The 16,440-nt window shown below is 41.1% G+C and overlaps 2 protein-coding genes across 10 annotated transcripts in view; one reads left to right on the top strand and one right to left on the bottom strand.

The window, feature by feature from the left end:
- Positions 1-7,255, top strand: part of LOC122557418 (phosphatidylinositol-3-phosphate phosphatase MTMR1) — a 96,216-nt gene extending 88,961 nt beyond the window's left edge. For all 4 annotated transcript variants that reach the window (XM_043705114.2, XM_043705116.2, XM_043705117.2 and 1 more), the window contains one exon: positions 3,811-7,255. In XM_043705114.2, coding sequence (XP_043561049.1) covers positions 3,811-3,972 — 162 coding nt within the window. In that variant the 3' untranslated portion in view covers positions 3,973-7,255. The remainder of the gene's footprint in view (positions 1-3,810) is intronic.
- Positions 7,256-7,302: 47 nt separating this feature from the next.
- Positions 7,303-16,440, bottom strand: part of cd99l2 (CD99 molecule-like 2) — a 171,027-nt gene continuing 161,889 nt past the window's right edge. For 5 of the 6 annotated variants that reach the window (XM_087991870.1, XM_087991874.1, XM_087991869.1 and 2 more), the window contains one exon: positions 7,303-12,819. In XM_087991870.1, the coding sequence (XP_087847996.1) occupies positions 12,755-12,819 (65 nt within the window). In that variant the 3' untranslated portion in view covers positions 7,303-12,754. Of the gene's footprint in view, positions 14,519-16,440 lie in introns of all 6 variants that reach the window. The other variant, XM_087991872.1, reaches the window with a different exon arrangement.

Here is a 16,440-nt window from a genome sequence, read left to right as displayed (position 1 = left end):
TGAGGAAAGACATTCTGGCTATTGAGGGAGTGCAGCGTAGGTTCACAAGGTCAATTCCTGGATTGGTGGCACTACCTTACGCTGAAAGATTGGAGCGACTGGACTTGTATAGAATACTGAGAGGGGATCTAATTGAGACATATAAGATTATTAAAGGATTGGACATTCTAGAGGCAGGAAACATGTTTCCGCTGATGGGTGAGTGCCGAACCAGAGGACACAGCTTAAAAATACGGGGTAGACAATTTAGGACAGAGATGAGGAGAAACTTCTTCACCCAGAGAGTGATGGCTGTGTGGAATGCTCTGCCCCAGAGGGCAGTGGAGGCCCAGTCTCTGGATTCATTTAAGAAAGAGTTGGATAGAGCTCTCAAGGATAGTGGAATCAAGGGTTTTGGAAATAAGGCAGGAACAGGATACTGATTAAGGATGATCAGCCATGATCATATTGAATGGTGGTGCAGGCTCGAAGGGCAGAATGGCCTACTCCTGCACCTATTGTCTCCAGCACATTATCTGAGTCTCTAGATTAATAGTTTAGCGATGATACCACTTGCCCAGGAAAAGCAAGGCTTCTTGTGTTGTAAAATTTGCGATGTTAGAGGAAGTTTATCTGAGACTTAGCTTTTTTTTAAAAAAATCCATGATAGAGGAGAGATTTCGAGTGGAATTTATCAGAATTATATGGAGATAAAAGTGTTATAAGAGGCAGCCAAATTGAAATGCAATGTCTTGTATCTGCAGTCGAACCATGGAGTGAGTTTGCTGCCACTATCCTCTCGAAGTGTAGGGATCTGCAGGGCCCAGCTGGTCTGGTGTGTGAGAGAGAAACCACTTCCTGGTCTAACTAGAAGAGGCTGCCATCAAACCAGATATTCTTTATTGCATTTTTGCAACTAGTAGCAGCTTACATTGATATATTACACATTGAGACCTTATGAAGGACCTGGATGACAGATCTCACTCGCCAAGATTCAAAATTGTTCCACCCAGATTTTCCTACAGTATCATCACTAAACTCTTATGGCATTCATATGTAGGTGAGTAGATCATTTTACATTGATCTGGTCCTGACTTTGTTCCGTGTCCTGGGGGCTTAGAGTGATTATCATATTGGGGAAGAAGGTAGGTGTCTGTGCAGGGGCAGTGAGAGTAGAAGGGTTTCAGAATTGCAAAGATGCCAACTTCTGTTGCTTAGGGAGGTGTAGGAGGGGAGGGGGGTACAAGCTGGAAGCCTGTCTGCTCAGAGCTGCATTGATGAACTAACCTACGAAGCAATAACATAAAAGTGGAGACCGGAGAGCTGCAATAACAACACCAAATGCTGACGAAGCTCTGGCAGCCATCCATGGAGAGGAAAAAAGTTAAACTTTCAAGTCCATTTTCGTCTTTTCTTTGGAAATCTGGTCTGGAGTCACACATCTGGGTTCAGAATTTCTAGCCTCTATAATCTCTGTGCACCCCAGGAGGCCATTGGAATAGCGAAAGGGACAGGGACCACCTTTGCTGACAAGTGGTGCTGTGGTTTCATTCACATGGCAAGGGAACTCTGAAGAAATCTTAGTGGACTTGATATGTAAACTCCATTCCTTTCTCCACAGATGCTGCCAGACCTGTGACGTTTCTCCAGCATCATCTTATTTATGTACTGGGCAGCACAGTTAATGATAGGGTAACAAATTGACCTCTCCAGGAATGATTGACTCACTGTCCAGCCACTTGCTGTAACCCAGAATTGCTGAGTGACGTGTGGAGTTAAGCAAGTGTCACCTTCAGGCTGCATGTCTCTATCTGTCTCTATCTCCCACCCGCCCCATCCTCACCACCACCATCTATCCTGCGTAACTCCGCGAGAAATTGCTGCAGGTGTCGCAATGGAGCAGAAATTTGGTGGAAATTAAAATGGAAAACTTGGCAACTTCCAGGTCATGTGCTGGCCTGAATTTGTACCTCAAGTTCCGCAAGTTTTTAACTAATTGGCACTTCCCATAAAAAATTCCTCCTATCTGATCCACCCGGATTATAGTTTTGGGTAATATGTTCTAAAACCAGTTACTAAATTCCATTCCTTTCCAATAAGCGATGGTGGTTTTGTAATTGATCCGAATGCTAGGCAACACAGTACAACCGAACGTGATGGGTTCTGGGATAGTCAGAGAATTGAATGTTTGTGTCTTGTGTCTGTCAAGAGACGCTCAGGAAGCAGCTACAGTGAAGGGTGCTCTCCACCATCTTCCCTACAATGTAGGATGAATGATGCGATTTTCATGAGGTTTCTCCAGAACTGACCAGGTTTGTTTATATATTGGTGCATGGTGATTGGCTAGCCTTTCAAGAAGGAAGAAGTTCAGAATGGTCTCATCACTCACTGCACATTCCCCTCCAAGGCTCACACCATCCTGACTTGAAACCATACTGCTGTTCCTTCAGTGTCACAGGGCTGTATTCCTCTGGAGTATGTTTCTTACACACCAGTGTGTCCCCACTGACTTTGGCAGTACAAGAAGGTAGCCCGTCACCATCCTCTCGAGGGAAGTTAGCGACGGTCAATATATACTGGACTAGCAAGTGAGTCCACAATGCAAGTACAAAAAGAAACTGTGTGTCAATATACCTCCTCTACGTTAGTAGCTGAAGATCAGGCAAATGTTAATCAGAACCATGAACATACAAGGTCCAATTGTAGTGAGTTTAATAATTTTCAATTTTATTTGACGGTAACAACTTCACAAAAATACTGGTCTTGAACAACAGGGTTGGAGGGAGTTAGTGTTTTGAGCTGGCTAAATTAAGGTGCATTTCCACTACACTCGAGTTGTTATTTATCTGGAGTTGTCTGAAAATGTGGTGTTGGCAGCAGATTGATTTGTACAATTTGAAAGGGAACTGGGTATACAAAATTGGAAATTGCAGGAAAAACGTAGCGGGTCAGGCAGGATCTGTGGAGAGAAAGCAGAGTTAAGGTTCGGGTTTGGTGAGCCTTCTTCAGAGCACCAGCCACCATTCCGAAGGGTCAACTGGACCTGAAACGTTAACTCTGCTTTCTTTCCACAGACACTGCCAGACCTGCTGTTATTTTCCGGGAATTTCTCTTTTTGCTTCTGATTTCCAGCATCATCAGTTATGTGTAACTGGATATATATTTGCAGGAGAGAAAGTTGCAGGGCTGTGAGGAGAGAATAGAGACTAATCGGAATGGCTTACTCCTCTGTAATAACAGGAATTATGGTGCTTTTGACAGAGTTTGTCAGGACACGTTTCTCGCAGTAGATTTTTAGATTTCGTGCACTAGTCTTTCAAGGAAATATTGTGGCCTGTGCTGTGGTCATCAGCATCACTGCATCCTGCAAATAAGGAACATTGTAATATTGTTCCATTGGTGCATTTGAACTGAAATCATTTAGTTTCCATGGTTGATTGGTGCATCTGTTTTTAATCATCATTTCAGTTTCGAACCCCATTTTCCTCAGTGAACTGTAGCTGTTGGAAAATTGCCAATTTAAAATGATGCATCCAGGCTTCACCAGTTAATCCTCGAAGCAGATTTTTCCAAATGCTTCCACTCAGTTGTTCAGAATTGTTTCTCTGATCGCCACAAATAACCACAACCACGCTTCCCACTTTGGGAAAGCCTCCACCTGCTATTTGCCTCTCGGCTGTTATTAGCAACTTGTGCTCCGTTTTAAAAATACAGGGCCCATCGCTGTTTCAGAACACTGAGCCAGCACGGCTCGTGAGCTTTTGCAGAGCTTTTCACAGAGCGTGTTGGAATTGGCTTGGGTGACTGTCTCCTTGTGCTTTTCTGTGACAGGTACCAATCCACCAGAGTTACAAAGAGCTTCTTGGCATCCGGGCCGAGCTGCAGAAGAAGGTTGAGGAGCTTCAGCGTGAGGTCAGCAACATGGCAGTGTCATCTTCCTCTGAAAGAGCGTCACCCACCCATTCAGTGTCACCCGTACAGACAACAGTGTGAATTTGTCAACCGTTCTCCCTACCATGCTTCCTTGATGACTGAGTCACTGAGGTTATGACTGCAGCATGTATATGAAAGCTGTAAATACAGATGATTCTGTGTGTACATGTGCGCAGGTGTGCAATTTTATCGCAGCGTACTTTAGGGTTTTGTAAACCTGTGCGGGGATATCTTTGTTGCGCGGTTGCTTTGTTCTGATGCTGAGACCTTTTGGCAGAAGGGTAAATGTGAGTGCCACTGTAAAACTGGCCTAAACTTTGGTGCCAATCCATGAATTAGCCAGAAAGAGCTGGGGAGGAGGGAGGGCAGAGGGTTTGGGGGAGAAGGCAGACAGTATCTGATGGATCAGCCCAGGCAAAGAACCGGAGTGCCAAGTTTTCATTGTAGTCTGCTGTTGAGCAAATGACCCAACTTTCACTCCTGCCCCTCCCACAATGAAAAACACTTTATTGGCTATAATCGACTCGAACATGTGACTTGGGGTTGGTAGGTGGATATCCTATCACAATCCAAAGAAAACAGTTTGGGTTTTATCTTTTGTAGGCAACTTCACTATTTCTATTTTAACTTCTTCTCCTTTATAGAATCTGTATATTTTTATATAGTGCCTGTAAATGGCTGTATCCCCATCATTAAATTCATCATTGCAAATAAATGTCACCACCTTCCAGAAGCTTCCCTTGTGGATTTCTGAAATCTTGGGAAAAAGTGTATTCTTAGATTTGAGGATTTTGTGTTTAACGAACTTGGCAGCGATATTCTCATCCATGAGACGCACAAAGCTGAAATGTCATTGAACCCGGAACATAACATAGTTAGTGAAATTTTTCCTCCCAACTTCATCTGCCTTTCAAGTGTGGGGGCATTTTCTGTGTCAGGGAAAGGGGTCATACATGTTTCCATGCTGAAGGGGAATTCTGACATCAAACAATCCAGCCTGTTAGTGCCAGGAGTGCTGTAACATAACCAGACAACTCAATTTATTTCCAAGAGTGAAGAGAACAGAAATTTCACAAAACAAGCTTTGCAGAGATCATAAGATGAGAAACTGAAAATTTCTTGAAACCAGTAAGGCCTTTCATTTGTACAAAAGAGGAAAGTGTCCCTTGTACCTTTGTTGTAGAATTTGAGCATCAGATTAAAAGTACCGTATTATGCTTTTTACATTTTCCAATCATTCATCAAATGAAACAGTATTTCACAGATGCAGCCCTTCTATTTTTACAAAAATGCAGGACTCAATCATTACTCACATAATTTTCATGATTTTTCTGACAGGATTTGTGTGTTTTTTCCAGTACATAAAGACATTTTTCAAACTGAGGCATTGTGTGTTTTAACCATTGACCCGAAGTTGTCTATCGCTTTCCAATCAAATGGCCTTTACTAGTGTTACCTGAAAGGATCAGAGAGTTCATCTTCTGGCCATGTCTTTGGAGAGTTAATGTGTTTGGGATGAATTTCCTAGGTTTGGCTTTGGATAGGCTAAAGCTGAATTTCAATCCTTACTTTGGAGTTTTGGTGGGAGTGTGCTGAGCACATGCTTTAAGTGTTTAAAACTGATCGTTTTAAGTTTTAGCTGAACCTAGAAACCTAATGCTGAACATAACTTGGTAGTGGCCCTTATCTGGATTGCCCTCAGATTAGCAAATACTATAAGTGACTATCGTCTGGAATGGTAAAGCCTCCTCATGTTCTGTAGCAATTCCAAGTGTTAATTTTGACCTTTCTGTAGTGGTACGGCTTTTCACCTTCTGCCTGTGTTTTCTGTCAAAGAACTGTAACAGTCCCACTGCCAATATTGCTACCGATGTACAAATGTCTGAAGTAGATAAACAATTCTTTAAACTACAGCATGTCCTATATTAATTTACAAGCAAAAGCATATTGCATTTTACTTTGGTGAATATTCGGCATGTATGTAGAAGGTGTTTGCCTAATGCATTGCACTTTAGTATAGACTATAAGGCCCTATCTGCGCTCTCAGGTTGATGTAAAATATTCAATAGCACTTTCTGAAGAGCAAGAGCGTTTGCCCCAATGTCCTGGCCAATGTTAATTGCTGAGTGTGCATCACTCAAACAGATCCGTTGTTGTGTGTAGGAGCTTGCTATATGCATACTGGCTCTTTAGTTGACTATGCTGTGACAGTGACAATTCTTCCAATTTATTTTATTGGCTGTAAAGTGCTTTGAGACATTGCAAAGATATGAAAGACGCTATATAAAGGCAAGTGTTAATAATTATTATCTGAACACAGCGACACATTGGCACTCCGTAGTGAACAGTTTAACTTGTATCTTCAGAAGTGATATCACACCCTTAACATAGGAACAAAATTAATCATATTGCTGAAAAAAAAAAGCCCCATCTTTATTTAAATTTTTAAAATTTGTTAAGACTAGTTTTGTCAGCTTAAGGGACTGGACTGATAGCTGGTTTATTTGGTGGGTGGTGTCTAGCACATGCAGTGCCCTCAGAGGACCACAGGGCATGTGTGCAGGCTGTCAAGGTTTGATGGTGGAGGTAAGGGGTTAGTGGGAAACACTGAATGGAGAGCTGAACAATAAAGGTGCCCAGACAGAGATTGCTCCCACAAGAGAGGGGATGTGATTGATGGAATGGTGTGGATGAGATGACAGAAATATTTAAATACAACAAAATGGCAGAGTGATTGATTATTGGTTCACCTTGTTAAATAAAAGGCTGCTAAATTGTGCCAAAAATTAAATTCACTATATTTGAATGAAACGTTTTTGGAAAAACTGTCATCTGAATTAAAAGAATACTTTGGCTTTGATTCTATAGATTAAGATGGTGGTGACAGTTCTTAGCATTCCTATGCACTCCAGTGCATTTACTACCACAGTAACCCAAGAATGGAGCAATTACAAAGTCACAACAAAACCTGAACCCTGAACAAGGACTTTGTCAGGCAATATAATTGGTAATTAAGCTTTTTTTTGATGGTTGAGGTTTTAATTATAACAGGCAGATTTCAAGGAAATAGCAGGATTTTCCTCAAAATATATTGAGCTCATCAGATGAAAATCTGCCTTTTCAACTTAGGAGAAAACAATTCCCAATTCTACTTCCATTTTCAATGGCGGAACAAAATAGATCTTAGACAAAAAATTGTGTTTTTTTTACGTAGGCACAGCTTAACGTAGTTATTTTTGCTCAGAGACAACACTTCTGATTCTGTGAAAGAGTGGTGAAAATGTAGAAATCCTGTATATTTAAAGAAGTACTGTTGCAATAAAGAAACTTATTTGTCTGCAAATGTTTTGTGGATCTCTCTGCTACTTTGTAATGAAGACCAAGTGGAAGCTGAGTTAATATACAAGTTTATTCCGTGCTTTCAATTTGGTTACAGTTCTATTGTTGAGTCACTGAGGTATAAAGTTTAATTGACTGTGATAGTAAATCATGTTGAGCATCAAAATCTAAGTCACAGCTCATCTAGAATTACATGAGATAGCTATATTCCAGCCAAAATGTCATCATCTATTAGAAAGATCAAATCTGGAACTGGTTTGTTAACACTGATCTATAATTTCATTTATTACAATAGCTTCCACAATAAAAAGCAATCACACAAAAGCTTTGGGACTATTTATGCAGTGTTTTGTTTTTACTCTTGGTTACTCGATTAACAGTTGATTATCCATTCAAAAATCTTGCGTTCGCTTTGTCCAATGTTGCGTCTTATTACGTTTTTGGAAAATCGCACCTTTGTGTATCAGAACACATCATTTTCTCTCTCGCCAATCTTTGCTCTTGACCAATTTCACTAAAACTTACCCAATTTTATACGTGAAAATAATGCATGAATTCTAAGGGTTCAATTATAGTTTCATTTATGAGCTGACACTGCATAAACATTCCACATCAACCATTGGATGTCCAATAGGTTTAGCTTTGCATCGCTGCCGATGTATTTCCGATTGGAGGATTATTTGTCATTCTTGTATAAGTAACAATTGTGGCACGACTAGAAACTACAGCCTAAACAAGTCAACATCTAAAAGGAAACACCAAGGTATGTAAACATGGGCATTTCATTGTTTTCTTTTGATACGTAAAAGCCACATAAAGAAAAATCCGTGGTAAAGGTTCACATCAAACATGGACAAGCAGCACGACTTTACATGTGTATGTACTTACGATCCAGCTCCCATAATGTCCCATTTTCCCCCCCATGGTCAACGGCCGTGACCTGGGGCACAAACACACACACACCTCCCCCCCACCACCCCTTCACTTCTGAAATGTGTTGCCATAGTCATCATTGAGAGTTGCATTGTACATTTCTTAGGGATTCCTGTGTATTCAAATCGTGCATGCTGTACTCAATATCAGCTTGCTTCTATTGGTTTCCTTTATGCAAGACACCTCACAGAGTGTATAATGAATTTTAGTACCAAGCTGCATAACCAAAAGATAACCAACATGGCAAAAAGCCAGTTTCAAGGAGTGTCCTAAAAGAGGATGGAGGTGGAAAGGTTTAGGGAGGGAAACCACAATTTAAGATCCAGACAGTTCAAGGCATGGCAGTCAATAGGGGAGTGATGAAAATCAGTATCATGCAGGGGAACCTAGAGAAATGCACATGCGAAGGAGGTAAAATGTCTTGAAGGACTGTCATTTTGGTGATGGGCCTGGTGTGTCTTCCTTGGGCATGTCTTAAAAGTTGCACTGAATTTGGGCTTATTGGCCTGATGTCAAATTACACCCAAATATCCTACAATCTCAGATTACACCCAAACTAAAAAATGGACAGAACTGACAAATCCACAAAAGTATGTTTTTGCAATGGCTTGGTGGTAGATGTCCTAGAGCAGTTGTAACCAAGGTCTTGCTGATGTTTGAGGATGGTGGAAGACACAGGAGTGGGGCATCCACTGGAAAGCTGACCCTGTGTGAATGGATTCCCAATTATGCCCATGTCATGTCACGCATATGGTGCAGCATCTTTCCCACGCAGAACATCTGAATTGCTTGTCAGCAAACTAAAACTAAAAACTTGTCTTTAACATGCATAACAAATATATAAGGTTTGTTTGTGTGTATATATAAATGCAAGTTTTCTCTCAATGGTTTATTACATTTTAGGATTAACTATAGTCAGCCCACCAAAGTTTCACATACAGAACTATCCCTGTTGACACATGGACACACACATTCAGAAACACGATCAATCACATAGAGTCACAGAGTAACACAGCACGGAAATAGACATTCGGTTCAACTCATCCATGCTGACCAGACATCCTAAATTAGTCTAGTCCCATTTGCCAGCATTTGGCTCATATCCATCCAAGAGGATGGAGGTGGAGAGGTTTAGGGAGGGAAACCATGGTTTAAGATTCAGACAGTTCAAGGCATGGCAGTCAATAGGGGAGTGATGAAAGTCAGTGTCATGCAGGGGAAACTTGCTGTTCATAAACCCATCCAGATGCCTTTTAAATGTTGTTATCCTGGCCTGAGTTAAGTGATCAACTCAAGATCAGATCAGTTCTGTGAAATATTCCTGTTTCTGTGTACATTCCCCCAGGGGTCAGACCTCAGCCATGACAGTTCCTGACCACAGTGAAGGTGGTCAATGGAGAATTGGATCTTGAAGCTTTCAGAGCACTATCTGAGAAGTGGCTTCGCAATGGGAGATACTAGTGTCCTTTTCAGTTGACCTTAAATCAATCAGTTAAAAGTTAATTCGTTTGGTTACAGTGCCGGTTTTGAAGAATAAAAAATTTGTTGGCATTCCCTGGACCTTTTAGTTTGGCTGAAAATCAAAGCAGGCGGTCCATGGTCTTTTATACTCAGAGGTTTTAGCGAACCTGCTGAATTTGCATCAAACCCTACCCCCCAACGCCCTGTTGTAATTTCTACACAGCCATTTGTGACAGTACTGTTACTGCAATTGGTCTCACGCTGGGTGAGGTACAGGGTTAGGGTTAATCTGTTCTCGTCCCTGACAATTTCCATGCTGTATTGGGCTTAACTGCAAATTTTTAGACTCCTGAAGGACAAGTCTCCTTTCGCTCACTGTTACAGATAAACATTTGAGTGAGTAATTGCTGTCAGAGTGAGGAACTGGACATTACCCAGGAAGGGAGAGGGAGATTGGAAAATGGAGCAATAGACCTGAGCACTGCGTGAGGGTGTGAAGCTACATAAATGCAACATTGACTGATTAATTATAGAGTCAGAGCACGGAAACAGACCCTTCGGTTATCTTCCCACAACGATCAGCCAGAAACTGGGCAATTGGCATCTGTTACATATCTCTCAAGGTTTTAGATGCCAACTTACATTTGGCAATTAACAATTTGCTGCATTGCTGGATGTATTCCCAGTGAGTAAGGCTCAGGACATGACAGGGATGGGTGGGAGACTAAAAGTCATTTTTCCAGAATTGCCTGAAATATTGTCCTTTCAAGATGCTGCTATTTTCAAATTGAAAACAGCTGCTGCTTTATTTAAAATGGCCAAGCTCAACATCACACTAACAAAGAGCAAAGACTGCACACAGTATTTTCCAGGCACTGTTTAAATATGGCAACCAGATGGCCAGTGATGCTGAAAATGTCAGTGATGTCGGATCTTGAGGAATTTGCACACTTGGTATTCAGCCCAGACTAAGTTACTTTCTCACTTTTTGCTGGGTGTGCTAGTGACAGCAAGGAACAATGCTGCAAATAAGACGGTGAACATTTACAGATGATACACCAACACCATTCCTGTAAAAGCTTGCCCACAGCCAGCATCAAGCAGAGCAGTCAGTGCATTAGGCAAGCTCTCAGCCATCCCTTTGTTCCAATTGGAGTGAGTATCTGAAACAGATGTCGTCCATGCAACAGCTGCAAGATTGATTTTCATTCTTTATTAGTGGGAAACTAAGATTTTATAGAGAAGGCACCTGCTTTCACTGTCTATTTGTACAGAAGGGCCTTTTTCAATGCTAACGGATTTAGAAACAAAAGTTAGCTTTTACAAGTAATATCACTATTTTTATGATGCTAGCCATCAAACATACTGAAAAAATGCAAAAAACGCCAGGCTCTGGAAATCTGAAACAAACTGAGAATGTTGGAGAAACTCAAGTAATGCTGGCAGCAGCTGTGGGTGCAAAAACAAAGTTAACATTTGAGTCTCATGATTCTTTCAGAACTCTTACTATTTAACTGAGCTAGTCTCTTTTGTGCTGCTGATGGGTAGCCTTAGGCTTTGGAGCAAGGCTGGTCTATGTTGAGATATCAGGTCATTGTAACTGCTAAGGTCAAAGTATATTTGGGGACAACTTGTACATTTCTAACCATGGGCCAGTATTGGGCTGTTTCTTTTGTTGACAGTAATAAATGGTATTGATGAAAAGGAATTTAAAGATATGCTAAACTATCACAACAAGAAGTGTGAGACTTCAAGTGTGTGCACCAGAAATAAATTTTTAATAAAGAATTTTCTGCGTTCAACAAAGCACAAGTAACACAGATGAGATGCCAGAGGACACATTAAACGGTTTTGTTGTGTGTGGGGTTTATGGCCTTAACGAGTGAAAGTCAGCCACAGGCTCTGATCAAGGCAAGGTGTCTAACCAGTAACACGGACTTTTGTGGAATTAGATACAGATTGCAATCTTAAAACAAAACGTAAACAAGACACCTGCATTGATGCACTAGCCTCTCCAAAAAGTATCCTGACTGTGTAAAATTTGAAGCAGTATTGCTGGCAGAGACTACTAATTGTTAACTGGTAGGCAAGTAGATAGCATCAGGCAACACAACCCTGTATCCAACACAACAAATGTAATTTTCAGATTCTCCAGCCAATCTTCCATCAACTCCCACAATCCAGTTTGTAAAGTTTTGTTACCACTGGACAGGATAAACTGATCTAAATATTTGACAAGATTTGCACATTAAAGTAGGAATATAGTCAGTTCTGCTTTAATGCAGTAGTTCTGTTCTTGTGCAATCCCATGTTGTAAGAAAATGTTGTCAGAAAATAGAAGCACTATTTAAATTGATGGGGCCAGAATCGCACTATAACCAGTACACGCTTTAAAAGTTTGTGCTTTAGAAACAGTCTCCAATTTGTCTATCACGTTACAGTGAATTTGTGTGTTAAAGAAATGAGCGTTATAACAGAACGACCTGTACTGTATTAAGTCTTCCAGAGATACAAACGCAATGTTGGGATATTCAAATTATGTTCTTGCTGCTTTCTCCAATCAGCACTACATTAATTAAAGGAGAAAAGCATGGTTTTGTTTAGTTGTCGTTATTTAATTACATGCTGCACTTCTAAATGATGGAAATGGGCAAGGACATACTGCTGTCTGAACCAAACATATCGCATTCTTCATTCTGCAACAATCTTTGGTATAGACAGAACAAGCTGTTTGGCAGAATAGTACTAACAGATCTACCTGCATGCACCCCCTAGTCAACTGCTTCAAATATTAAATTTCATTTTTTATAAAAGCACCATGAAAAGAATCTCTGAACTACATGCTTAGTCCAAGTAGTAATTTCCAGTGAATTACTCAAATACTTTAACTTTGTTCATTTCTTGCTGGCAGGATCTAAGCTACTATTGAGCCAATGAGCTGACCTACTCTAACCATTGCACCATACTGAGTTGAACACACACTTAAAGGATGAGTCCAAGGTTCAAAAGAATCATCCTCCATTAAATAACTTTTGTCTGAAATAAAATAAAAGCCAGTTTAAGCTGAAGTTGGCGTCAAGGCAAAGGCTGTAATGTCCAGTGCCCCAATCTAGACCTGATTGATGTTGTCTGCAGGGGGCTTCTCTGACTGTGTCTGAAGGAGGCTCCGTTCAGCTGCAGGAAGATTTCAGGAAAACCGCCGTGGTAGGTGTCAGGAAGAAAACAGACAGAGATTACTTGAAACAGTACTTTTACCAAGGTCACCCAAGAATCCAGAGATAGAAGCAAAGTCCACAGGCTTCTCTTCCGAGAACCTCTGGCACATTCAAGCCAAATCTGGTGGCAGACGTTAAAAATAACAAACTGAGGCGCTGGAAATCAGAAACAAGAACAGAAATTGCTGGAGGGACTCAGCAGGTCTGGCAGCATCTGTGGAGGGAAAGCAGAAGTTAACGTTTCAGAGACAGTTCTAAAGAAGGGTCATTGGACTCGAAATGTTAACTCTGCTTTCTGTCCACAAATGCTGCCAAACCTGTTGAGTTTTTTCAGCAATTTCTGCTTTTGTCTGGAACAGATAATAGTCTGGATTAGCACCAAAGCCTCTGCCACTTTCTCACTCCTTGAGCTGAGCGTAGGAATTGCTGCTGATTGTTTACGTTGGGCCACAGCATGATTGGATCAGGCGATATTGGAAAGGCTCACTAAGGTCAGAGATTGCTATCTGGAACCTTATCTTGTGTCATTCAGGTTCCTCCACTGACTAGTCAGCCTAGTGTTTCCCAGTCTCAGTTTATAACTGTACAATGCTGCTTATTTATTCCGAATCACCTCACCTCCCTTGAAGTGAGGGAATCTCTTCCCCAGCTTTGTTTTGCATTAGTAGAATAAAGCCAAGTAGAGAACCCAGTTTCCTTCTGCCAATAAATTTCTCTTATGCCAGTCCTTCATTCACCTCGAGATTTCACTGATTCTCCAAGTATTATTTAAAAATATTTTGTCAAACTGCTGCTGCTTCATCAAGTATTTGTCCCTACTTATTTTAAAGGTCTGATCAACAGTGTTTGCAAGGTCAACTTCAACTTAATTGTGGGGAGTCTCAGTAAAATAGCAGTATACAGACAGGCCATATGTCATATTGATACCCTACCAGTCACCCAGGGCTTACCTATATCTACTAGTTGTGGGAAACATTTTGTCTCTTAGCACCCAGTGATCCTGAGGAAATCCCATAATGTTTTATACCAAAGCCTCACTCCTGTGACAATCTTCTAAACCTCAACTGCACATTCAAAAGACCTTTCAAGAACTCAACAACCCTACCCCCAACTCAATTTATTGAAGACAACTGGAGCTGAATTAGGATTTCAAGTTGTAGGGAAGATCTAATAATTCATTCAGCCAGCAGAATTTATTTAACTGCCATAAGGAAATGAGTAATTTAGCTTCAAGGTAAAAGGCAAGAATTCAACACATAAGGAATTAATGCTTGGGACACAAGCAAAGCTGAACCTGTTTATAATTAAACTGCATCTTAAATAGTAGCTGGAGCATGATTTTCACTCATTGGCTGAATGTGACAGTGTGTGAGACAGTAATGAGAGTCACCAAAGCAACATTTACAAAGTAAAGACAGGGGCTATTTCATCAAAACAGCCCTGGGATACCATTACAGATGCATGTTACAAGAAAGTCAAACCAATCAAAACTTGACAGAAAACAGCAAAGCAGAAAAGATTGATGATCATCAGCTTGAAAATAAAAGATGGGGCATGCAGAACGGATTCCAGGAGCTGGAGGTGACCAGTGAGTGAGAGAAACTTCTGAAATGTAGAGAGACTCTTCATAGGCTGAATGAGCAGTGCTCAGATGATCCCTGTAAGCAGTCAGTAATTTTATTATAATAGTTGTAATATCCATCTAGTTACATGTTAAATGAAGTGGGACATTGAAGCTTTAATAGCATGAATACAATTTCATTGGAGTGAAGTTCATTGTTAGCATGTTCCAACATCAGGGAATTATTGAGGTTTATGGTCTATGAAAAGTTACATCTGTTTCTCCTGAGTGTAGTGCTTCCCATCGTTTTGATTAAAATTAAATTGACAAATGCTAAATCTTAACTCGTTGCTCTTCAAAAATTCTCAAATTAATTAGAAATGCCTGTGACAGGGTTTTGCCTGGCAACCTGTTCATCAGAACCTTGTGAAATGGGGAAAGGGCACTGTCCAATTCACAAGTGGCTAATAAAGAGGTGTGGTCAATGTCCTTCCATACTGATGCAATGGTGCATTCTGCTCTTGGGTATTAGAGCAAATATTTTTACACGTCATTTTTCTACCAGCTACTATAAGGCTGGCATTAGACATTTCAATATAAATGAAAGGAGAACATTACCAATGGTGTGTCAGTACCAGCAGTAGCAATATCTTGATGTTTTGTGAACATGGGTGGTGGTCATTGGACACAACATGGCTAGGGTAGATTTAGAAGTTGGACTATTCCCCCTTGGAGAGAAGGTTGAGAGGAGATCTGGTAGAGGTTTTCAAAATCATGAGTGGGCTGTACAGGACATTGTTTAGGCCACTGTTGGAGTATTGTGTACAATTCTGGTCTCCCTCCTATTGGAAAGATGTTGTGAAACATGAAAGAATTCAGAGAAGATTTACAAGAATGTTACCAGGGTTGGAGGATTTGAGTGAAAGGGAAAGTTTGAATATATAGATAGACCCCTACAGTGTGGAAACAGGCTGGGGGCTATTTTCCCTGGAGCGCGGAGGCTGATGGGTGACCTTATAAAGGTTTATAAAATCATGAGGGGCATTGATAGGATAAATAGACAAAGTCTTTTCCCTGGGCTGGGGGGAGTCCAGAACTAGAGAGCATTGGTTCAGGATGAGGGGGGAAAGAAATAAAAGCGACCTAAGAGGGAACTTTCTCATGCAGAGGATGGTGTGTGTATGGAATGAGCTGCCAGAGGAAGCGGTGCAGGCTGGTACAATTGTGACATTTAAAAGGCATCTGGATGGGTATATGAATAGGAAGGGTTTGGAGGGATATGGGCCAGGTGCTGGCAGGTGGGGCTAGATTGGGTTGGGATATCTGGCCGACATGGACAAGTTGGACCGAAGGGTCTGTTTCCGTGCTGTACATCTCTATGGCTGCACAGTAGGTCAAGAGATGTTACTCCTGCTCATGAAAGAATTAGAAGGCAAATATTTAAAGTGGTATGCAAAGGAAGCAAGAGCAATGGGAGGGGAAAAATGTTTTCACATGGGAGGTAGGGTACGGAATGCCCTGCCTGGAGGTGTGATGGGGGCAAGTTCAAAAGGGTCTTGTGTAATTATTTAGATGGATGTGGGGAAAAAGCAGAAGATTGGCACGAGGTAATAGAACCAGTGTCAGCTCAATGTGGGCCTAATGGCCTCCTTCCATGCCATTAATAATTCAGAGACCCCAAGAATGCTGCTCCAATTCATGCCCGACAACAGGGAGAGGAGCCTAGTCACCAATGCTGGAGAGATTCTAATTTGGGCTGTGGGTGGGAGGCTTTGAGGGGGTCAGGAAGAAACATTCAAATAAATTCAATAAATAAAGGGACTGATTCTTTCACAGTAAAATGACAAACAAAACGCGAGGATGTATAGATAGTGTAGGGGATGGTGCAAACAGAAACAAAAAAGAGCCAAAAAATGTCAGCTAATTTCTTTGAGAGAACATACCCACCCTTCGCAAGTAAACAAGAGAAAAATACATTTATTTGATGCTGGCTTTTAGGCTGAATGATGTGAATGTTTT

The sequence above is a fragment of the Chiloscyllium plagiosum genome, unplaced genomic scaffold (genome assembly GCF_037043375.1).
Source record: "Chiloscyllium plagiosum isolate Xiang-an unplaced genomic scaffold, Cpla_swu_hap1 HiC_scaffold_11, whole genome shotgun sequence".
Lineage (NCBI taxonomy): Eukaryota > Metazoa > Chordata > Chondrichthyes > Orectolobiformes > Hemiscylliidae > Chiloscyllium > Chiloscyllium plagiosum.
The sequence above is the reverse complement of the archived record's forward strand: the minus strand, read 5'-3'. Positions and strand labels throughout refer to the sequence as shown.